This window comes from Hemicordylus capensis, chromosome 17, assembly GCF_027244095.1.
Source record: "Hemicordylus capensis ecotype Gifberg chromosome 17, rHemCap1.1.pri, whole genome shotgun sequence".
NCBI classification, from domain to species: domain Eukaryota; kingdom Metazoa; phylum Chordata; class Lepidosauria; order Squamata; family Cordylidae; genus Hemicordylus; species Hemicordylus capensis.
In genome coordinates, this window is record NC_069673.1 from 2,672,052 (window position 1) to 2,695,939 (window position 23,888).

Here is a 23,888-nt window from a genome sequence, read left to right on the forward strand (position 1 = left end):
TAAGTTTCTCTTCACAACAACCTTGTGAGGTAGGTTAGGCTGAGAGAGAAGCGACTGGCCCAGAGTCACCCAGCAAGTCTGATGGCTGAAGGGGGATTTGAACTCGGGTCTCCCCGGTCCAAGTCCAGCATTCTAACCACTACACCATGCTGGCTGTTTGCTGTTTGATGAGCAAGCTGTTTGCATGGTAGGCAGACGAAGCTGCCCCCAAGTTGGGAAAAGGCGGCTTTCAGTTCTTCCTTCACCTTTCCCCACCTTCCCACTCTTCCGACCACACATGATCAGCTCGAGGGGCTGAAATCGGGACACTTTGCAAGTCAATTCCACCCCCGTCCGTTTCGAACAAAGCCTGAAACTGTTCCCCCCTTTCAAGGGGTGCTCAAGAACATCTGAACAGCCCTGCTGGATCGAGCCCAAGGAGGCCCATCGAGTCCAGGACCGTGATTCACACAGTGGCCCACCCAACGCCCCTGGGAAGCCCACCGGCAGGAGATGAGGGCTTACCTCTTGGGTTCGGGGCAGCCAGCAGACGCCCAGGTGGGAGACCATCCAAAGGAGGGCCCAGGGATTTCTGTTCATGATGCAAACGCGGCAGTAGCAATGCGGAGTAGACGGAACCTTCAGGCTTCGATTTTGCCCACCCCCCACCCCCCGGCCTCATATGGGGCAGAAAGACGGAAGTGGGCGAGTTTAAACAGATCAGAGGGACACCAGCCGGGGCGGGGAGGGAGAGGTTTCACATTGCAGCCCAGCCGAGGGCAGAATTGCACAATGTTTGCAGGTCTCCGGCAGCCCAACGTGACGGGAAGGGGAGCTTTGGGTGGGTTCAAAAGGCGCAGCGAAAAACAAGGTGGGAAGGAGCAATGCAGGAAAGGGAGAGAAGCCCGATTCGGACATGATGCTGTGCGACCGTCCAGATGCCCACGCACTCGTACATGTGTTTGTGTGAATGATGGTACCCGGGTTCAGTTTAGAAATGAACCTGGGGACAGGCGCTTCAGATGGCTGGTACAGCTAGGAAGTGGGCTCCCGTTCCCGTGTTCAGCATAACGTGTGAATGACGGTAGCTGGGTACACTTGTATGAGTGTTGAACATAATGTGTGAATGAGCCTAGAGGAAGAGGGGCCTCCTTAACAGGCTTAATCCATGGATGCTGACTCAGAAGGAAGTCGTCTCATGTTCAATACAGCATGCTCTCCAGGACGTGTGCAATACAGCAAAAACGCCTGAGGTCTAGTCCAAAGAATGCCTTCTCAGCACTCAAAGGCCACGCCACCAAGCAATGATTTCCTTTCCCAAGCAGCACATACACCACATCACCCAAAAGAAATCAAACCAGCTTGCTTTTCATGAGGTTAAATAAAATACGTCGCATTTATACAGCGATTGAAGAGAGCATGTTAATGTGTTATGTGTTATGTGCTAAAACCAGAGGAACATAGGCAGCTGCCATATCCTGAGTCAGACCCTCGGTCCATCTAACCCAGTATTGCCTACACAGACTGGCAGCAGCTTCTCCAAGGTGGCAGGCAGGAATCTCTCTCAGCCCTATCCTGGATATGATGCCAGGGACGGAACTTGGAACCTAGATGCTCTTCCCAGAGCGGCCCCGTCCCCTATGGGGAATATTCTATAGCACTCACATGTAGTCTCCCATTCAAATGCAAACCAGGGCAGACCCTGCTTAGCTAAGGAGACAAGTCATGCTTGCTACCACCAGACCAGCTCTTGTTCCTTGATGCACTATTTCTTTTTCCTTGGGGACATTTTTTTTGCCCAGGGAATGTTAGAACAATATGAAGTGGTCCAGCCCTTGCTTCCAGCTCACACTGCTGTCTGTGCAGATGTGGCAGCAGGATTCGGGTCAGTGGGAACTTGAAGCAACACACCCAATACAGCCATTGATTGCATGGGAGTCTCAAAACTTGAGTTCCTGAATTTTGTTGGACTACAGCTCCCATCGTCACCTGCCACAACGGCCTTTTGCAGGATGAGGCCATAGCTCAGAAGAGCACCTGGGAGCACTTCCAGGAAGGGATGGGCAAGCAGACTCCTGCCTGAAACCTTGGAGAGCTGCTGCCAGTCAGTGCAGACAATTCTGAGCTAGATGGACCAAGGGTCTGACTCGGGAGGAAGCAGCTTTCTATACCCCCATCAATGCCTCCTTTTCCCATCCTCTCCCAGAGCATACCTACTTGAGAACTGCCAAGGTTCCCCTGGAAAGCAGGAAACCCTGCCTTCAGCCACCCGGGTGCTATTCAACCGGCTCGGCGTTTCAAAGCACCAGTGCAACGAGTGCCTAGATTTCTGCATTTGCCTAAAGCAAGATCTGCTTTTCTGGGAGGAGCTGCTAATTGTTTTGCAGTTCACGGATCAGAAGCAATCGCTCCTTTCAGTCTGCTGAAGCTCTGAGGGCCACGGCCTGAACAAGATGGGTGTTTATATACATAACTGCAAAACTTTGAAAGGACTGGACTTTGCTTCAAGCCGAGCACCGTGTTTGAGATTAGGAAGGATTTTTCTCCCAACTCCAAATGGGGGCCGGGGTGTCGGGTTTTATCTTCCGCAGGGCGGCTCAATTTTGGCCATTGAAAGAAATCCAACCAGCATGTTTTTCATGAAGTTAAATAAAATAATATGTCACATGTATACAGCAGTTGAGGAGAGCATGTTAATGTGTTATCCCAATCAAAAACCATAGGAACGTTGGCAGCTGCCATATACTGAGTCAGACCATTGGTCTATCTAGCTCAGTATTGTCTTCACAGACTGGCAGCAGCTTCTCCAAGGTTGCAGGCAGGAATCTCTCTCAGCCCTATCTGGAGATGATGCCAGGGAGGGAACTGGGAACCTTCTGCTCTTCCCAGAGTGGCTCCATCCCCTAAGAAGGGGAATCTCTTCCAGTGCTCACACTTCTAGTCTCCCATTCAAATGCAAACCAGGGCAGACTCTGCTTAGCTAAGGGGACAAGTCATTCTTGCTACCACAAGACAGCTCTCTTCTTTGGCACTCCAGCTGTTGTTGAACAGTGAACAACTGTGAATGCATTGTGGCGGCAGGCCTGAGTGTGGCTTGATTCGCTGGCTTAAAGAGTTTCGTGCCCGTGGCCAACCTTTAGCTGAAATACGGCAGCTGACCTTTCATTGTGATTTTTATAGTGAACCCCGTTTAAGACTTATATCTCCCATGTTAGATAATTTGCCTGGCCAGTCTGATGAATTTTATTCAACTTATTTTTTAACTAATGTGGATGATGTGATCTCCGTCATGGCCAGATTCTGTTATATTATTTGTAAAACGCATACTGTTTTATTTTAAGTGTTTGCTGGTCAATGAACTTCTGACCAGCAAAAGACCAAATAAACTTTTCTTTCTTTCTTCTGCACCCCAGGTGGATGCCTCTGAATGCCAGTTGCAGGGGAGCAACCGCAGGATAGGGGGGCATGCCTTCACCTGTGGGCTCCCCAGAGGCATCTGGTGGGCCACTGTGGAGAACAGGATGCTGGACTAGATGGGCCTCCTTAGGCCTGATCTGGCAGAGCTGCTCTTATATAGCGTTGTCAAACGCTTGGCCACAATCCATAGCTCGTGAGCGGCATTCAGCTGGGCTGGCCACATGTCAATTTAATTAACCCAAGTGAATGCGGCAGCCAGGTTGGTCTCTGGGTCATCTAGGAGAGACCATATTACTCTTGTGTTGAAAGAACTACACTGCCTGCCGATAAGTTTCTGGGCAAAATACCAGCTGTTGGTTATAACCTATAAAGCCCTAAGCAGCTTAGGTAAAAAGTAAAGTGTGCCGCCAAGTTGATTTCAACTCCTGGCACCCACAGAGTCCTGTGGTTGTCTTTGGTAGAATACAGGAGGGGTTGACCATTGCCTCCTCCCGCGCAGCGTGAGATGATGCCTTTTAGCATCTTCCTGTATCGCTGCTGCTCAATATAGTACCAACAGGGATTCGAACCAGCGACCTTCTGCTTGTTAGTCAAGCATTCCCCCACTGTGCCGAACATCTACTTAACCATTCGCCCCACTGCCTATCGAGATCTTCAGGAGAGGTCCATCTGCAGTTGCCACCGGCTTGTCTGGCGACTACTCAGGGACGGGGCCTTCTCCGTTGCTGCCCCTGGGCTTCGGAATGTGCTCCCTGCTGAAATCAGAGCCTCCCCATCTCTGACAACTTTTAAAAGGGCAGTTATGTTCATCCAGGCTTTTAAAACCGCCCAGACACACAAGGGCAGTATAGAAATATATTAAATGTAAGAATCAGATACTGTTTTAACAGTTTATAATTTAAAATTTAAAACGATGTTCATGTTTAAGCTTTTTATTTTGTTTCATTTGTATTATTTATTGTAAACCACTCAGACATAAGTTTTGGCAGTGTACAAATGAGATGGTATAAGGGCGATGAAATACACATTTCCACACTTCAAAGCTTTCCCCCGTCCAATGACCTTCTTTAATGAGCAACTGAACGTTAAAAGTATAAAAACATCCAAAAGTTTGAAAACTAAACCATGGAAGGAGGGAAAAGAACCCAAAAGCATAATGAAGTTAATACACTCAGTAACCAATGAATTTCATTGCTTCCCTCATTTCCTCTTTAACATTCATAGTTGGGTGCAACTATATATGTATATGGCTTCTTCGATTTTTCATAAAGAGGAAATGAGGGAAGCAGTGAAATTCATCAGTTACTGAGTTGTTAACTTTCAATTAAGCATTAAAGGAGATCAGTGGGGCAGGGGGAAGTGTACAAATGTTAAATACATAAAATAAGCTGCAGGATAAGAGGATAGGGAAGAGCAGAATAGAGCATTTTCCATCCCCGACACCTAACTGGGCAAAGAGGCATCTTTTTGAGCGGTAAATATGAAAGAGTTAACAGGGGATTAGCAACTGTCCCTATTCAATCAGGTACGGCATCATCCGGGTGCTTGTTGCTGGTATCCCCGCACTGAACAAAAAGGCACTTGCCAAAGTGGCAATTCTCGTCCATTTCGCAGGGGGAGAGCAACTGGCCCTATCCAACCCCAACACAGCATCCCTCCAGTGGCTGTTGCTGGTGTCTACCTTATATTTTGGGGATTGGTTGGTTGCAGTTGTAAGCCCATAGGCGGCAAGGAACCATCTTATCAATCAATCATTTTTCGATGTAAACTGCTTTGAGAACTATTGTTGAAAAGCAAATCTATACTGTGTGTTTATTTTTATTTATTTACTGTAGTTGGAGTGTCTCCCTTTTCTTTTCAGAGTGAATGGCCCTTTGGGGCAGGGAGCCATCTTCTCATTCCTTTTGCTATGTAAACCACTCAGAGAACATGTCTGTTGAAATGTGATCGATAAAATAATCTCAAAATGTGCTAATGTCGCCTGCACTCTTTAACGATACGCTTACGGAGATGCATGACACCCTCCTCTTCAGCTGTCTTCATGCAACTCCAAACAATTAAATTTGCTAGAATTGTACTCCGAGGACAGTATTGCTTTTTAAAATCACCCCCTGGATTAATAGATACCCAAACACAATATGCTTTCAATCCCTTAGTTTGTCCCACTAACGCAGTAGCCAGGGGGGTTATGAACTATTCGAAATAGTTCACGGCGGCTTCAAGCTTTGCCACGTTCTCCCATGACGCGATCTTCCCAGTCCCACGCAATTCACGCATGAATGCTTACTATAAGCAATAAATGGACAAGACAGCCACACAATTTTTTTTTCCTTTTTTAATAAAGATATAATTACAAAAAAGGGTAAAATCAGCTCAGGAAAAGGCAAATTTTAATAGATCCGTTTAGACGTTTAACATAATAACTCACATCCATTTTAAATACTATTACTTAAAGCTGGATGGAACACATTTTTGCATCATAATTAGAAAACTCACAATACAACTTGCCAAAAACAAAAAAAACACAGTAGGGGTTTTTTTTGGAAAATAAATAGCTCCATGCCAAATAGAAATCAACAGTCTCTTCCCGTAGGAAAATTTGCTTTTCGCTTTCCCCACCCGCGCTTTTAGCACTGTGTCCTTTTAATTGATGTGAGGCTTTCTATTCAAGGATTGCTGAGCTGTTCTGACTTTGCTCTGTTCAGAGGGGGTAGAAAAAGCCAACTGTTAACACGGGTCACAATTTCAATGTACTACCGTTCTCGGCTAATTCAAATACAGGGAGGCTTGCAGGGCACACATGAGAAAGGAGAGGTTCTCAAACCTGGGTCCCCAGGAGTGTATGGACTACAGTTCCCATCATGCCCAGCCATGATCGCCTAGGATTGGGGATTATGGGCAGGGTCGCCCAACAGCATCTGGGGGACCGTGCTTGAGACCTCCAGTTACAAAGTATTTTAGTAGCTACTTGCACTGACTGATCGTCATCCATAAGCAGTATTTCAGCTACTTACCCTTTGGTGTCTGACTTCTCACCACTGTTGTCCTTAGATTTATCTTCCTCTTTAATATCTGGGGAAACATGAACCATGTCAGATTGGTGTCGGATTGTGCGTTTAGTTTAGTATGGTCACAGACCAGAGTAATTTGTGTCGGTAAGACTGCCAAAAGACTGATGCTGTTGACTAAGCTACTGTAGGACAGATCAAGTGGCCAAGTTAAGGGATCTCCAAGGACTTCATTTTATACAGGAGAACCTCAATATTTGCCGGTCCACAACGTCCGTTTCACGTATCCATGGTTGGGTAATGGACACACGACCTCAGAATGGGCGGGGAGGGGTGAGGATTGGCAAAAGGCGGGTTAATTTTGCATATCCGTGGGTCAGGGGTGGCCAAAAATCACCTCGGAGGCCATTTCTGGCCGCCATTTTGAGTGCCATTTTATATGGCTCACTTAGTTGGGGAGCGGAACCTGTGAAAAATTGCAAGAAAAACAAAAAAATACCTGACGATTTCTGACTTCAGGGGGGTGTTGCTGGATCACTGGAGGCCCGTAGAGCATGGTAGGGTACTTGATTTTGCTCCTTTAAGGCATTTGGGGGGGCAATTTTCAGGCCACTGGGAACCTATCCCATGGCCCCAATGACTAGCTATTCGCAGTTTCCATATCTGCGGTAATTGCGGAGAATGGAACTCCGCATATACCGAGATTCTCCTGTATAAACATTTTTAAAAGCGATTCTTAGAGAGTGGAGGACTTATTATTTATGCCCCTCCAGTGCACTACAGCTTGAGGCAGCTCACAAAAATAAAATAGACACAAGATACAAAAAAATCTTTAAAAGTAATTAAATTGAACAAAAGAGTTGTCAGATTAAAAACCACAATCATTACCAGGTTCAAATTAAAGGTTATTTTAAAAGCCAAAAACTGAAAATTATAAAAAGCTATAAAGAACCTACCAGATATAACACAAAGAATGGAGCATTAAAACGCTTCCTTAAAAAGGTGTGTTTTAAGATGTGTTTTAAATTCACCGTGGGAGGGAGCGTGGCAAAGCTCTTCAGGGAAGAAATGCCAAAGCCGAGGGGCCATAACCGAAAAGGCCCCGTCTCTAGACCCCAAGAGAGTATGGCATGCTTACGACTCCAGCCAAAGAAAACATGTTGAACTGGGACTGGGAAAGCAGAGTTCAAATCCCCACCCAGCCATGAAACTCACAGGGTGGCTCTGGAGCAGTCAGTCAGAGCCACCCTGGTTAGGCAGTTGGATCAGCCAAACCAACTTCACAGGGCTGTTGTGAAGATATATATATGTATAACACCACATACAGCACTCTGGTCTCCTTGGGAGGAAAAGTAGAATAGAAATATAGTGAATCAAAAAAAATATCGGTTTAGAGAGGAGCATCTCACCTGATTTTTTGTCCTCCGCTTCTTTTTTGTCTTCTTCTAGTCTGGCTTTCTTGGCTCCTTTCTTGTGGTCTGCAATGTTCCTTCGCCCACCCTCCCCTTCGTCTTCGGAATCGGAGAATTCTTCGTCACAAGCTATCCGCTTATCAGAGGCGCGGACTAGAATTAAAGAGGCAAGATTAGAACAGAGCTTTGGCCGCCATTTTTCCTTGGGTGCCGGGTTCTTTTGGGGGCCCCCGGTCCACCTTGCTTTTACCAAGGGGATGCTGCCAGAAGTGGTACCCCATAATCCAAGGGTTTCTCAGCCTTGGGCCCCCAGATGTTCTTGGGCTACAACTCTGTATAGGAGGCCTTTGGCGATTGCAGCTGGGCATGATGGGAGTTGTAGTCCAACAACATCCGGGGACCAGTGTCCCCTCTAATAGGGATTCCCAGATGTTCTTGACTACAACTCCCAGAATCCCCAAGCAAAAGCCATTGCAGCTGGGGATTCTAGGGGGTGTAGTCAACAACATCTGGGAATCCGTGAGAAAGAACACTGGTCTTCACTGTACTGCTGGGTGGGTGCAAAGGGAACCCGCTAAGGGGCTGACACTTCCGGCAGAATCTTTGCAACAAGGATCATGCGTATGCAGACTCCTAGAAGGAAAGGCTGCCCATTGGCAGCCAACAGGAAACGGAACCGCATGGAACTTAACACAGCCTGTTCAGGAACCCCGAAGCAGAAACAGCATCTATGGCAATGAATAAGTGGTGCTGATTGCCACGCCTTCCACAGGCAGGGGCAAAAAAGCCCCCAACACTGGCTGGCATTGAGGGAGAACAACGGATAGCTTGAGAAGTGATCGAGCCAGCCCTGAGGCCAGCTGAATGCTGCCGTTCTGTGCTCCGTTCCCCACCGAGTCCTGTCCTCTTAAGCCCTTCCTTACTAGAAATGCGTTTGTCTGGATCCTCGGCGTCTTCATCGCCACTGTCTTCGTGAACAGCGTCTTCAGGGATCGCCTGCATCTGCACACCAGGGGCGTGAGGCAGCATGCGCAGGTTCTCAAACAGACGCTGCCTGCAAGGCAAATTTTTTATTTTGTATTATTATTTCTTGTTTGCACAGTCAGACAGGCGTTATTGACTGGTTTGTTTTATCCAGACATCAAGTCCTTCCCAAGGACCTGGGATGGCTGGATTTTATTGTCAGTTGTTCTAGATATCGTCGCAGAATATAGGCTGTTCCCAGTAAAGCTGCTTTTTGGAATTGGCTGATGGTGATTTCTGTGGCCCCTCTGGTGTTGAGATGTTCTTCAAGGTCTTTTGGAATTGCACCCAGGGCGCCAATTACTGGGCGCCCAGGTAGAGAGCATTGCAGTAGTCAAGCCTGGAGGTTACCAGCTGATGCAACACTGTATATGGACTCTCCAATTATTCTGACATGCCAAAGAGACCCAACTGCCTAGAGCAAAGGTGGCCAATGAGGCCCTCCAGCTGCTGGGGGAGTACACCTCCCATCATCTCCAGCTCTGATGGCTATTGTGGATGGGGGTTATGGGAACTGTAGTACACGGACAGCTGGAGGGCCTCAGGTTGCCCGCCCCTGGCCCAGAGACCCCTTGGCCAAAAGGGCGAAGGACAGGTCAGATGGGAGAAGGAATCAAAGTAAAAACCAAGCAGCGGTATCCACCAGGGACACACAGTAGGGATGTGCAAGCAATGGATTTTGTGTTTGGTTTTGAGCTCGAAACAAAAACGCAGACAGCCGAAGCTTTTCGTCGACTCGGTTGTTTCGATGGAACAAACCTCGAAGCGTTTCGAGAGTTGCGGCCATAGGGTACAATGGGGGAAACGCAAAACACACCATTGATCCCCATGGATAGCTCCTACCGACACCAGTGGGTTGTGTGGTAGGGCACGCCGGGTGCTTTCTGCCACCCAACCCACAAAAGATATGGTTATCATTTGTATGACAACAAGCCAACCGAGCAGGAAGGAGACCCGCAAGCCAATTGGAAGCCAATGTCAGAGAAACAATCAGCAAGGAAGAAACAGGCCTCCAAAATGGCACTCAAAACGTCTCAAATCAAAATGGGGGTTTTTGCACTCCGAATTCAAAACAGGCCTTAAAAGGGCATTTTGTTTTGAGCTCGAGACACTCAAAACGGCCCGTTTTGAGTCAAAACGTCTTGCACATCCCTAACGGACAAGAGGGTCTGATGTAAGTAACACACCAGTCCAATGCAACGTATCGGTATAGATGGCTGGACCATTCAGGGCCAGCACACTTGTTGGAATTTCAACTATTTTAGAACTTACAGTTGGCATCCAAATGATATGCCAACGTATTGACACTCAGTAACAGAATTGGAGATAAAAACTTTTATAAATGTATCTAAATGTCACTATTCCGGCAAATGTCACCTATGTTATGTGACATATGTTATCCCAAGACTGGTGGATCTTTAGCAAAATTACAATTTTTCTTCTAAGCAAACACAATGGTAATGACTAGTCTGTAAGATTTCTTCCAACTACTTAACTGTCCCATTTCTATACCGCTTTTCATTAAAATATTCCCAAAGCGGTTTGAAATAGAATTAAAACAATGCACAATTAAAAAACACAACCCACTAACATGCCATCAGCTTGTCTAGGTTTTGTCTTTTTGTCTCAAAAAGGGTACAGTTTCTAAACCACCCCCAGCACCCCCGCGCTTTAAACAGGTTTTTCCACAGCTATCCTAAGAGTCGAGGACCTCGCGAACCCTAATCTTTCACAGCTTCTTGGTGGGGTGAACAAGAAACACATTATTCCCTCATGACCCGACTAAACAAAGTTGCTATGGTTCAGACCTCCACATGGACTCATCTTCAAAGCAAGGAGATACTTACTTAATCTTCTCCATGTATTCTGGGGTGTTCTGGTTGGTCATATTTGATGGGCTAATGTGCAGCTTGAAGTCAGGTCCAAAGTACTCAAAGTAGTCATTGTAGGGCAATTCTACCAAGACAAAATGGCGCCTGCTTAGCTGGCTTCTATGATAAACCTTCAGCTCACTCACACTCTCATATTTGATCACAATGCTAAAAACACCATTGTCCTTAAATCACTTCAGACTCATATTTGCCGACAGAATCCCCAGACATGGCCTTTGTGGATGATGATTAGCCTGCCTGGGTGTCCTCACAGCTAGGAGGAGGGATTTGTATTCCTCCCGCTTTTCGATCATTACAAAATTCAAGGCATATTTCGTTAACATTTATGTGCTCAAAGACATCCCTCTAAATGGCTCATCTGAAGCTACAAAGAGTCTGGCTAAAGAGCCAGAAGCCAAGATAGATCTCCTGCTTCTTAAACGCGACCATCAGCACAGAACAGCCTCTGTATAGAGAGGCTCGCAGCTGGCTATACATAGAAACGTGATCTGCCCGTCACCGCTTATTACATTTGGGCCACCTAACTTGACTAGCAAGCCATACAAATCCCCATTGGTATGTTTCCCAGGCTCTGGGAAACACCTATATCGGGCAGCAGCGATATAGGAAGATACAGAAAGGCATCATCTCACACTGCGCGGGAGGAGGCAATGGCAAACTCCTCCTGTATTCTGCCAAAGACAACCACAGGGCTCTGTGGTCGCCAGGAGTCAACACTGACTCGAAGGCACACTTTACCTTTATGACAGTTAGAGGGTGGGGTCAGTGAAGTTATTTACAATCCTGGGGCTTAGCTCCTCCATATATTTACCATTCGGAATTTCGCAGTCCAAGGCAACAGCAGTCTCGTAGGTCCAGCACCGAGCAACATTGCGAATAGTATATCCACCTCCTCCGAGCATCAGAAGAGGCAAGTTGAAAGTCTTCACCACTTCCACACATTTAGCATGACCTACCACAAATCAGGAGAATACCACCACTGAGATTTTAAACAGAGCAATCTTCCTGTAGATCTACAAACAACAGAAGACCGGCACGTACTACAGGCAGTCAGATGCACAGTTATTTATTTATTTGTTTGTTCGATTTATATACTGCCCTTCCAAAATGGCTCAGGGTGGTTTACAACAAGGTAAACACAATTAAAACAAGTTAACAGTTAAAATCAGAACTATAAAAACAAAATAAAACCAATTCAACAGCTAAAAAACCCTGGAGATCCAGGGCAACCATTTAAAACAATTTTTAAACAGTTTTCCAATCATTTAAAACCCTGGAAGGCCAGGCCAAACAGATAGGTCTTAAGGGCTCTCCTGAAGGACAGTAGTGATCTCGAATTATGGATTTCTGCCGGGAGTGCATTCCAAAGCCCAGGAGCAGCTACAGAGAAGGCCCGCCTCTGGGTCGCCACCAGATGAACCGGTGGTTACTGGAGAGGGACCTCCTCAGATGACCGTAATGTGCAGTGGGGATCATGCAGAAGAAGGCGCTCTCTAAGATAACTCAGACTTAAGTTGTTCTGGGCTTTAAAGGTAATAACCAACACACTGTATTTTGCCTGGAAACATTAACCATCATGAACTTGATTTATGACCAAAGGTCATTATGCTTGGGGATGTGGAAGTTACAGTCCAACATCTGGGGACCCCAAGGTGGAAAAATTTATTTAAAATATGGGCTCACTATCTTAAAAAAGAAACATAAGACAAGACACTAGCAACAGCCACTGGAAGGATATTCCTTTTCCCTTTTCTTCTGCATGAACTGTTTGGAGAGCTTTTTGTTGAAAAGCAGTATGTACTATCTGTAGTATTTATACACTATTTATGTAGTGGGTGTCCAAACATGTGAACTGATTCCACTGAAAAAGCGTCGCATTGGAAACAATACCGGCTCAATTAAGCAACAGAATTCTAGAGCCGGAAGGGACCTTGAGGGTCTTTACTCCAAATCCTGGCTCCGTGCAGGAATCCGCTGCAAGATTCCCTGCTAAGCGATTCAAGCGGCCTTTTGTTAAAGTAGTGATTCTCTTTATTGAGCAGGGGGAGAGCAACTGTCCCTATCCAGCTTTAAATCAGATCTTTACATGTTTTAACTGTTAAATTCTTGGTTTGGTTTGTGCTTGAAACTGCCTAGAGACTTCGGTAGTGGGCCGCATACAAATTTATCAAATAAATAAATCCACCCCCAGCACAGCATCCCTGCAGCAGCTGTTGCTGGTGCCTGTCTCATGTTTCTGTTTTTAGACTGTGAACCCTTGGTAACAGGAAGCCTCAGTTTCTTTGTTTGTAAACCGCTTTGGAAACTTTTGTTGAAAAGCGGTATATAAATTTCCGTCATCGTAGCCCTAAAAAATGCTCCCCCCCCCGCCCGACCTCTCAGAGAACCTGCAGCAGAGGAGATACCCACCACTACACAAGGCAGACTGCTGCTGGATCAGGAAACCGCTCCTAACATCTAGCCTGAATCTTCCCAGTTCTCTCTGAGAGGGCACATTCATGCACACAGTTGATGCTGCAGATCTAGAGAGCAACCCGAATGTGCAACGCAGCACTTTGACATTTCGATTCAAAACAAAAAAAGGGGGGGGGGAATAGAACGGTGGTACTGGGGATAATGCGAGTTGTAGGCCAACAGCTGGAGGGCTGCAGTTTGCCTCCCCTGCAATAGAGGATGCGAAACAGAATGGAAATAGAGACATAATCATAGAGGAGGAACATGGGAAGGATGAATGAGTGCGTACAATCGTCTGAGTACGATCCAATAATTTAGCAGCTATGGCAAGGCATCACGAGAGCATCAAGAATTATGATGCAGTGGAAAGCAGAATTGCAGGGTCCCACTCTTCGTGGTGTTGGAGGAATTCCTACATGAAGATTGAAGCTCACAATGTTTTTTGGGCCTCATCAGCATCTAAGAAGCATCTAAGTTACCCCTGCTAACTTAGCAAAGAGGCACCTTTTAATGTGGTGATTCTCTTTATTGAGCAGGAGGAGAGTAACTGGCCCTATTCACCCCCAGCACAGCGTCCCTCCAGTGACTGTTGCTAGTGTCTATCTTATGTTTCTTTATAGATTGTGAGCCCTTCGGGGACAGGGTTCCATCTTATTTATTTATTATTTCTCTGTGTAACCCCTGCTAACGGAGCAAAGAGACACCCTTAAAAGTGATGATTCTCTTATATTTAGCAGGGGGAGAGCAACTGGCCCTATCCAGCCCCAGCACAGCATCCCTCCAGTGGCAGTGGCTGTTATCTGCCTTAGGTTTCTTTTAGATTGTGAGCCCTTTGGGGACAGGGGACCATTTTAATTATGTATTTATTTTTCTTTGTAAACTGCTTTGTGAACTTTGGCTGAAGAGTGGTATATAAATATTTGTAGTAGTCGTAGTAGTGTAAACCGCCCTGAGCCATTTTTGGAAGGGCGGTATAGAAATCGAATGAATACATAAATAACAGGGGTTTGGAAGAACGACAGCTACGTGGCGTTCTGAATCCTGCTGCTTCTTACCTTTGACCGTCAGATTGAAGCACCCCAGCCTGTCACCAGACAGCGAATCTGCCCCACACTGCAAGACCACAGCACTCGGCTGGTACATCTCCATCACTTTGGATATAATCTGTAAAGAAGCAGAAGGGATGCTAAGTCTGTAATTCGGCTTCGCCGTGTCAGCTTTCGGTGGAATCTGGAATATACTCACTGGTTTAAAAATCTGTCCATATGACTCGTCGTCAATTCCGTCTCTCATTGGAAAGTTGACAGCGTAATATTTGCCTTTCCCCGCCCCTATGTCCTAGGGAGAGAAACCAGGATTAAGATTTTAAAAGACCCCACCGAACTTCATAAAAAGAGCAAGCAAGATTGTGCTTCAGCTCAAAACTACCTTAGGGACCCTTCTGACGACAAAGCCACTAGCCCAGGCAAACGAGTCGAGTGCAAAAATGAGTTTCCCACTTTATATACCAGGGCAGGGCCAGGGAATGTCGGACAGTCCCGATTAAATCTTCAGAACACACATTTGATCAGTGTCAGAGAAGAAAACAGCGCTCAAGGAAATAGGCCAAGGAGAACAGGGGACAAGGCAGAAGAATCGGACCCACAAGCGTAACTGGGATTGGGTGACCGCCCTCGGTCGCAGCAAAAGGTAATTTGGAACGGCTGCAGAGAATGGAAACAAGAGCAGGGATGGTGCAATGCAGACCGAGAAGGGAAGATCAGTTTTAAAAGACCATCAATTACCTGGGCCAGTAATGCCACGTGTCTGCTGGGTCAGATCCATAAAGTCACATGCTACTATATGTGCAATGCTGCCATCCACTAAGTGAAACATATAAAGATTATTCCTTTTTGCCCACCCGTATGCATACCACACAAGGGTGAAATAGTCAGACCACCTGGTAGTAACTTCAAAGCGTCAAAAGGTTTACTCCGGGGGAGGTTGCTGGGTACAATGATTAGAATATAAGGGGGGGGTGAGGTTATTATTAGAACTAGATCTTAATGGGCTTATTAGATTATTGGGATACTGACACCTAATGCGGTGGTGGTTGTGATTTTAAAATTGTATCCATTATGTTTTTCTGTACTTTTATCATCTGGTCAGTGGCTGTAATAATAAAGATTCTGCATTCTTGGATGTGGATAACCTAAGTCCGTGATCTCCATTATTTTTAAAGGTCTGGCAAAACAAAACACAAGAAAACCAACCACCACCCTTCAGTTTTTTCCCACTGGGCTGACCTCCGCACAGTAGTATACTTCTCCCAGTGCTAGGAGGGCCCCTTTAAGAGAAACTGAGCCCTCTCAAAAACTCCAAGGGCTATACTTCCCAGCACTCGGCACATGCCTTTCAAGATGGCGCAGGGGCGTAAGAGGGCTTCGCTGCCCTTAAAAAGGAGCCCACTGGTGCTGGGTAACGTGTAGCACTGCCAGTGCGAATGGTCACCTCCTCATGATGCCAGGGGGACTGTGTCAAGCAATGGTTCCCAACCTGGGGGGCCTCCAGATGTTGCTGAACTACAACTCCCATCAGCCCCAGCGATAACTTGTTGTGGCTGGGGCTGACGGGAGTTGTAGTTTGGCAACATGTGGATGCCCCCGGGTTGGGACCCCCTGGCATACAGCTTAGCGCTTTCTCAGCCTTTTGGCTAAGATCAAGTGCACACACGAATAGTAATCACTCTGTCCTTATCAGATCAGAGTATACAGCTTTATTTTATTTTATATTTATTTTATATTTATTTATTAAGAAATCATTGTATACCACCTCTTCCAAAGACTCTAGGCAGTGAACAACAATAGCAATAATTTTTTAAAAAAAATTGAAGGGCAAATGCATGGCGAAACAGGTGGGTCTTGAGATGGGTCTTAAAAGCAGCCAGGGAGGGGGCTGAATGAATTTTTTTTGGGGGGGAGAGTTCCAAAGAAGAAGGGCAGCCACAGAGAAAGCCCTCCTACGGGCCCAGGCACCACGCACTACACCAGGGCCCGGGACACTAAGGAAGGCCAGCTGAGAAGACCTCACAGGCCGGGATACGACTGGCCGGGAGAGGCGATCCCGGAGATATACAGGTGCTCAGCCCGTCAGGGTTTTGTAGGTGAGAACCAGCACTTTTGAATTGGACCCTGAAGCGAACAGGCAAGCAATGCAGCGACTGTAAAAGAGGTGTGACACTCTCAAATCTACGGCCACCCATGAGGAGGCGGGCCGCGGCATTCTGGACTAGCTGAAGCTTCTGAATCGTTTTCCAAGGCAACCCTAAGCAGAGCGTGTTACAGTAATCCAAGCGAGCGGTAACAAAGGCATGAGTTACTGTTGCCAGCTTTAGGTAAATCTTCGCACAGGCCCAGCACTCCCCCAGGCCCCCTGCCACTGGCCCCCAGACCTTACAATGAAGAACACTGACCCGAGTTCAAATCTCCTCTCATCTATGAAGCTCATTAGGGAGCCATAGACAAATCCAAGTTGGTCTTAGCCTAAAACTGCCAGAAGGCATTGATGAAAAATGTTTAAAAAGTGTGACCAATTACAAGCCTCTCTCAACAGCTTCTCGGAAAACAGGACGCACGCTGAATAGCGAATTCAGTATGAGAATGGGGCTTAAAGAGGATATCTGCAAGAATCAACCAAGTGGACTGCTCATGCCTGAACTCACCCGTAAGTCGCCAGTACCAGGGAAATATTCACCATATTTATGGAATGATACAGTCATGACGCGATCGGTGGTGTAGAATGCTTCTTCAACCCCATCACCGTGATGGATGTCAATGTCAATGTACAGCACTCTTTGGTGGTATCTAGAGAGGAAAGGGAGACTTTCAGAAAAGCAGCACCGTTGAACACTTCTGAACTTAACCTTGCACAAGTAAGCCTTGGGATAGACAGTAAAACCTGATTAAACTGAGGACAGTTCTGGAATTTGTGTTCTGCTCTTCTTTAACGTTACAAAAAGAGAAGTTCAAAAAGGGCTACCAAAAACAGTAACTGCTGGCACTGCTCCCTCTAAGAGGAATTCCCAGATGTTGTTGACTACAACTCCCAGAATCCCCAGTGGCAGGGGCTTTTGCTTGGGTATTATGGGAGTTGTAGTCAACAACATCTGGGAATCCCTCTTAGAGCAAACATTGATTGCAGGTCTTCTAATCTTGGTCTCCAGGTGTTGGACTACAGCTCCCATCATTCCCTGCCACAATGGCCAAAGGCGTCAATGACCATTGTGGCTGGAGATGATGGGAGTTGTAGAGAGAGCCCCTGGTGGCGCAGTGGTAAAACTGCCGCCCTGTAACCAGAAGGTTACAAGTTCAATCCTGACCAGGAGCTCAAGGTTGACTCATCCTTCCGAGGTCGGTAAAATGAGTACCCAGAATGTTGGGGGCAATATGCTAAAATCATTGTAAACCGCTTAAAGAGCTTTGGCTACAGAGCGGTATATAAATGTAAGTGCTATTGCTATTGTAGTCCAACAACGTTTGGGGATCCAAGTTTGGAAACTCCTTTTCTACCATATTAACCAGAAGCCCATCACCTTTCCAAATGCCTTGCAGGGATCCTCAACGTTGGGCCCCCAGATGTTCTTGGACTTCAACTCCCATAATCCCCAGCCAAAGGCCACTGGGCCTGGGGATTATGGGAGTTGACGTCCAAGAATATCTGGGGGCCCAACGTTGAGGATCCCTGCTTAAGGGACAAGTTGTGCTTACGGCTCCAGAATGAACTTACTTCAGTAACTCAAGAATGGCAAGCACAATGTCATTGACGTAACAGAAACCAGAAGCCTCCGACTTCTTGGCGTGGTGAAGTCCTCCGGCCCAATTAACAGCCATGTCCGTCTGTTGTCTGTTCAGCTTGACTGCTCCCGCTAGAGGATCGTTGCGAAGGAAAATACAGTTAGGAACCTTTAGCAGGGATGTGCACGAACTGGTTTGGCGCTCTCCAAAAGTGTTGGTGCGGGGCTGCAACATACCTCCCAGGAGCCCTGAAGCGTCGTACCGGAAGTGGCTGATGTGCTTGAGCACAGCATGCATGCACACACTCGACCACTTCTGGTGCAACATTTACCGGGGCTGCGGGAATGTATGTTGCAGCCCAGCACCGACACTTTGGGAGAGAGTGCCAGTGGGGGAAATGTGGTCGGGCAGGTAAGGGAATGAAGAGACAGATTGCATGTCTTGTGAAGAGTCATTGCTTTATCATCATCATCACCTTGTTCTAGTCTGGCTATTCGGCTGAACTTCACAACTCCAACCCACCAGCTGTTTTTGGACTACAAATCCCATCACCCTTGACAACTGACCACTGTGGCTAGGAATGTTTAAACATTTTACAGCTGTGATGACAACAGCAACGAGCGATTGCTTTTCAGTTCAGAAGACTGCATTTTCTTGCAGTGAGTGGTTAGACCAGTCTTGAGTAAGACTTCTTCTTCCATCTACGGCAACAGGTCCCTCACTCTCTGGCAAGGCAAAGGTGCCCCTTCTCTTCCTCAAGCCAAGTGCTGTTGCTCCACTTCTATATGACTGCCGGGGTGTCACAATGTAAGAACTAAGACCAGCCCTGCTGGATCAGGCCCAAGGCCTATCTAGTCCAGCATCCTGTTTCCCACCATGACCCACAAGATGCCCACAGGCAGGAGTTGAGGGCATGCCCTCTCTCCTGATGTGACTCCCCTGCAATGGGGATTGAGAGGCATCGTGCAGATTCCAGGATGGGTGAGCAGGCTCAGGGCTTGGCATGTCTCTCCCTTCCGCCAGGACCTTGTCAGGAAATCTGAACCGCTCCAGAATTTTTTTTAACTGTGAAGAGCTGCTAGACCAGGGCTGGATTTTGAAGGGAAGAGAAAGAGTCTATCTTGCCTAGTTATGTATGGTGTGGCTGAGAGAGAGAGTGTGTATGTGCACAACACTAGTATGGAGCCGGTTATCTTTACATATTAAGGCTTTAAAGTTTTACGTAAGCAAAGCCGATATTTACTTAATTCTTTCTCCTGCCCATTATCAGCATAGCCATGAACACATTCTCAGTGCCTTCTTCCATGTTAAATGTCAAAACAGAAGAGCTTGCTTTTATAGCTTACATAGGAACATAGGAAGCTGCCATATACTGAGTCAGACCACTGGTCCATCTTGCTCAGTACCGTCTGCACAGACTGGCAGCGGCTTCTCCAAGGTGACGGGCAGGAGTCTCTCTCAGCCCTATCTTGGGGATGCTGCCAGGGAGGGAACTGGGAACCTTCTGCTCTTCTCAGAGCGGCTCCATTCCCTAAGAGGGGGAATATCCTACAGTGCTCACACTTCTAGTCTCCCATTCAAATGCAACCAGGGCAGACCCAGCTTAGCTAAAGGGCCAAGTCATGCTTGCTCCTACAAGACCAGCTTCACAGAAAAGATTTAATAGACAATGTTCCCGAACTACTAGCAGACACTCCACACAGGCGTACATCAGCCCAGCAATGCAAGTTGCAGGAACACTGCACACGAGTAAGCCCACTGGAAATTACAAGCTTACTCTCGTGCAACATCGACTGCACAGCCTGCATGCACGCAGTGTTACTGGGCTGATGCCCCCTTGCACAGCAGGTCAGCCACTACAATCGACAGCCTTTGAGAAACCAACAACTGCACAAGCCATCCTAAGGAGAACATACTCACCCACAGAGCCTCCTGTCGACAGCTGACAGAACTCAAAAAGCCCATCAAAGACAGGACAGTCTTCTCCAACATTAACTATAGAAGACAAGTGTCATGAATTTTAAGTAAACTATTCCAAGGTGTGGGTATAAGAATACCCGTCTTTAAAATTCTAGAACATAAATACAGAGAAGATTCTGGGAAAGGTGGCTGACACCAGTGACCTCTCTAACAGGGATTCCCAGAGGTTGTTGACTACAACTCCCAGAATCCTCAGCTGCAATGGCTTTTGCTTGTCCAGTCAATAACATCTGGAGCAGCCCTGCTGCCCTAAACAGTTTTCTCCCTGTTTAGAGCAGCAGGGCATAGCAGCCACACACTCCACTCTGTATAAAATGTAGACCCCTCTCACCGAGGATGAGGCAACTGTGCATTTAACATTCATCACTAGACCCCATAGCCTGATCTACATGTATAACTTAACATAGCCCTATTACAAGAACAGGGCTACATATATTACATACAATATAATCTTAAAACAGAGAACAAGTCTCCAAACCAATGTTGAGGAAGACTAAAGTTGGTCATTGCAAACACATTTTGCATGTGTGCACACTTAGGTTTCCCTTGTGCAGCAGGTCCCACAAGAACCTACATTCACATCTGGCAATTTAAGAGGCCCTTCACCATGAGGATTTGTTTGCACTGAGCCCAACGTCCAGACTCACATCTCTGCATCTGCTTGCTGTATTCAGACATATTGTCGGGTCTGATCGAGCGAAGAAATTTGATGTACTCATCACTGTGGTATTTGGTCATTTCTTCTGCTGTCGCTTTGTGAGGGCGCTGGGAAGTGAGAAGATCAAAAACGGATCTGTCATCCAGTTGAGAATGCAACACAGCCAATTACTAAAAATTAGTTCATGCTAATTCATACCGCCAATACCATGGTTCACCCAAGGGCACATAAGGCATAGCCTATTTGTCCTTGTCAATCTTGGAGGCAAGTTAGAAGCAACGCTTTCTCTACTTCTGTACCGCACTTAGTTCTTGTGTGCGTTAATAAAGCCTAACCTTTTGGTTACTTACGAGTTCTGATCTGGGGGAGAGAATTTAACTCTTGCCCCTCTTAGCCAATACAGTGCAAATGTGTGACCTCCAAGGCGGGAGGTTAGAAACAGACAGGATTGTAACTTAGCATCCTAGAGAGGGCCGCCAACCCACGCCAGCCATTAATTTAAGTGTTATGGAGGAGAGATCAGTCTGGGGCGCCAAGATCTTCAACCCAGTACATGGAGGCAGAAACTGACTGTTTGGGTATTCTAGTGAGAAGCTAGTCCCAGTAGTAAAACTAGAGTAACCACAAGACCATCCCATTCAGTCTGTTCTAGACATTCCCTATGGTGGCAAGGCCCAGTAGAGAAAAAGAGGTAGCAGTTTTGCAAGTAACCTTCTTTGAGACTGATTTGATCAGCCACAGGCAAAGTTAACACTCACCAAAATAAGTATTTCAGCTTTAGGTCTACTTTCAGGTACAGGTAGTTCTCATAAGGGTTTTAACAGCCACCACAAAGCTAAGACAAAGTGTTTAAATCATGCAAGAACTAAACCCAACATCACGTTTTCTACCTACACAGGATAACATTTGTCAAAAGATCCAAAATCTCGATGAACTTTGTTTTCTGACAAAGCATGTTCACAGGGTTTTTTTTTACAATCAGTGTTCTCTTGGAAGAAGACTGCTCCACCTATATTAGCTTATGTTCTCCACAGAACACAAATAAGTTGATGTGTGAAACATAGAAAAATTTATGAAAACTGATGTGTGTAAGAAGTTAAAGGACTGAATCTTTACTAGGAATCAACCTTTCAGTGACAACACTAATGTCTACTCACATAGATTTCCATTTTTCTGTACAAGCCATAATTTAACAACAGGTTGTGCGTCATCCGGATCCTGTGCGGCTTCATCGGATGTCCCTGTCCATAATAATAGTTCCCGATATCACCTAAAATAAATGAATTATATATTGATGTGCATTTCCAGAAAATCTTCCCATAAGAACATAGGAAGCTGCCATATACTGAGTCAGACCCTTGGTCCATCTAGCTCAGTATTGTCTTCACAGACTGGCAGCGGCTTCTCCCAGGTTGCAGGCACGAGTCTCTCTCAGCCCGATCTTGGAGAAGCCAGGGAGGGAACTTGGAATCTAGATGCTCTTCCCAGAGCAGCTCCATCCCCTAAGGGGAATATCTTCCAGTGTTCACATTTCTAGTCTCCCTTTCATATGCAACCAGGGTGGACCCTGCTTAGCTTAGGGGGACACGTCATGGTTGCTACCACAAGACCAGCTCTCCAGTTCAACGTAAGAACAGCCCTGCTGGATCAGGCCCAAGGCCCATCTAGTCCAGCATCCTGATTCCCACAGTGGCCCACTAGATGCCTCCAAGAAGCCCACAGATGCAAAAGGTGAGGGCATGCCCTCTCTCCTGCTATTACTCCCCTGCAACTGGTATGGAGAGTCATCTTGCCTCCGAAGCTGGAGGTGGCCTATAGCTACCAGACTAGTAGTCATCGTTCAAAACATACTTTAAACATCATTATGCCATAATACTAAAGAACATTTTTGGCAACCTATCTGACAACACTATTTATGAAAGCTTCCACTGTTCATGAAATCAAAAACCTAAGACAACCTGGAGAGAGGGCAATGTTGGGCTGGATCCTGTGCTGCAATCTGTGAGCAGAAGAGCCTTCCGTTCACAGGAGGAGAGCTTCACTGGACACGGAGCAAAGTTAGGCACAGGAGAATGTTACAAGACCCTTCTGCTTCTGGGAACCTGGAGAAGCAGGTTTTCTAGAAGCACTGCAAAGCAGTGGATTCTGGACACTGGAAGACAACAACATAAGAACATAGGAAGCTGCCATATACTGAGTCAGACCATTGGTCCATCTAGCTCAGTACTGTCTACCTAGACCGGCAGCAGCTTCTCCAAGGCTGCAGGTAGGAATCTCTCCCAGCCGTCTATGGAGATGCTGCCACGGAGGGAACTTGGAACCTTCTACTCTTCCTAGAGCGGCTCCATCCCCTGAGGGAAGTATCTTCCAGTGCTCACGCTTCTAGTCTCCCATTCATATGCAACCTGGGTGGACCCTGCTTAGCTAGGGGGACAAGTAATGCTTGCTACCACCAGACCAGCTCTCCTCTCAACTACTAGGGGTATCCGCAGACCTGATTGCCATCAAAATGATCCACCATAAACCGCGCCAGTTTGAGCGGTTCGATCGTGAACCGCTTCGTCGGTTCGACTGGCCAAGCCGGTCGATCTGACCAAACCAGTTCGTGGAGTGGAGGTTCTGTCCGAATTCCAACTGAACTGCTGCAAACAGCCCACGCACACCCCTAATGCCTGCCTACTCATGGTAGCAAGCATGACTTGTCTCCTTAGCTAAGCAGGATCTGTCCTGGTTTGTATCTGAATGGGAGACTACATATGAGCACTGGAAGAGATTCCCCCTCAGGGGATGGAGCCGCTCTGGGAAGAGCAGAAGGTTCCCAGTTCCCTCCCTGGCAGCATCTCCAAGATGTTTTTTGTTGTTGTTGTTTTTAATAGGACAAGATTTTTTTCACTGAGCCAACAAACTACCAAAACATACAGAACGTTACCAAAGCACAATTATATACAAAGTGGTTGTTTGCACATCCTATATCTACAAAGATTTACAAACAAGGATTTGGTAACCCACCGGGTTATAGACAATACTGAGCTAGATAGACCAATGGTGAGACTCAGTATATGGCAGCTTCCTATGTTCCTATGTAAGAATGATGTGTACATTTAGATTTCCACCCCCACCACCCCAGAGATGAAAGTTTGGGGCGGTGTACAAATCTGATTGATCAAATAAATAAATAAATAAATATGTTTTGACTTCTGCATGTTCACAATGCTGGAGACACACACACACACACACACACACACACACACACACACCCTGTATTCCTGATCACACGCTCTTAGAGCACAGGA

General features: G+C 46.6%; 2 protein-coding genes across 22 annotated transcripts in view; both read right to left on the bottom strand.

Annotated features, from left to right (window-relative positions):
- Positions 1 to 631, bottom strand: part of ADAMTS13 (ADAM metallopeptidase with thrombospondin type 1 motif 13) — a 40,959-nt gene extending 40,328 nt beyond the window's left edge. For both annotated transcript variants that reach the window (XR_008312841.1, XM_053282658.1), the window contains exon 1: positions 505 to 631. Coding sequence is in view for 1 of the 2 variants with exons in the window: in XM_053282658.1 (XP_053138633.1) it covers positions 505 to 579 (75 nt within the window). In the remaining variant the exon portion in view is untranslated. The remainder of the gene's footprint in view (positions 1 to 504) is intronic.
- Positions 632 to 5,713: 5,082 nt separating this feature from the next.
- Positions 5,714 to 23,888, bottom strand: part of STKLD1 (serine/threonine kinase like domain containing 1) — a 78,007-nt gene continuing 59,832 nt past the window's right edge. For all 20 annotated transcript variants that reach the window (XM_053281725.1, XM_053281739.1, XM_053281732.1 and 17 more), the window contains 13 exons: positions 21,753 to 21,865; positions 20,585 to 20,702; positions 19,878 to 19,952; positions 17,950 to 18,088; positions 16,886 to 17,027; positions 14,431 to 14,523; positions 14,241 to 14,349; positions 11,543 to 11,683; positions 10,687 to 10,795; positions 8,740 to 8,870; positions 7,814 to 7,969; positions 6,411 to 6,468; positions 5,714 to 6,093 (listed from right to left, as the gene is read on the bottom strand). In XM_053281725.1, coding sequence (XP_053137700.1) covers positions 6,063 to 6,093; positions 6,411 to 6,468; positions 7,814 to 7,969; positions 8,740 to 8,870; positions 10,687 to 10,795; positions 11,543 to 11,683; positions 14,241 to 14,349; positions 14,431 to 14,523; positions 16,886 to 17,027; positions 17,950 to 18,088; positions 19,878 to 19,952; positions 20,585 to 20,702; positions 21,753 to 21,865 — 1,415 coding nt within the window. In that variant the 3' untranslated portion in view covers positions 5,714 to 6,062. The remainder of the gene's footprint in view (positions 6,094 to 6,410; positions 6,469 to 7,813; positions 7,970 to 8,739; positions 8,871 to 10,686; positions 10,796 to 11,542; positions 11,684 to 14,240; positions 14,350 to 14,430; positions 14,524 to 16,885; positions 17,028 to 17,949; positions 18,089 to 19,877; positions 19,953 to 20,584; positions 20,703 to 21,752; positions 21,866 to 23,888) is intronic.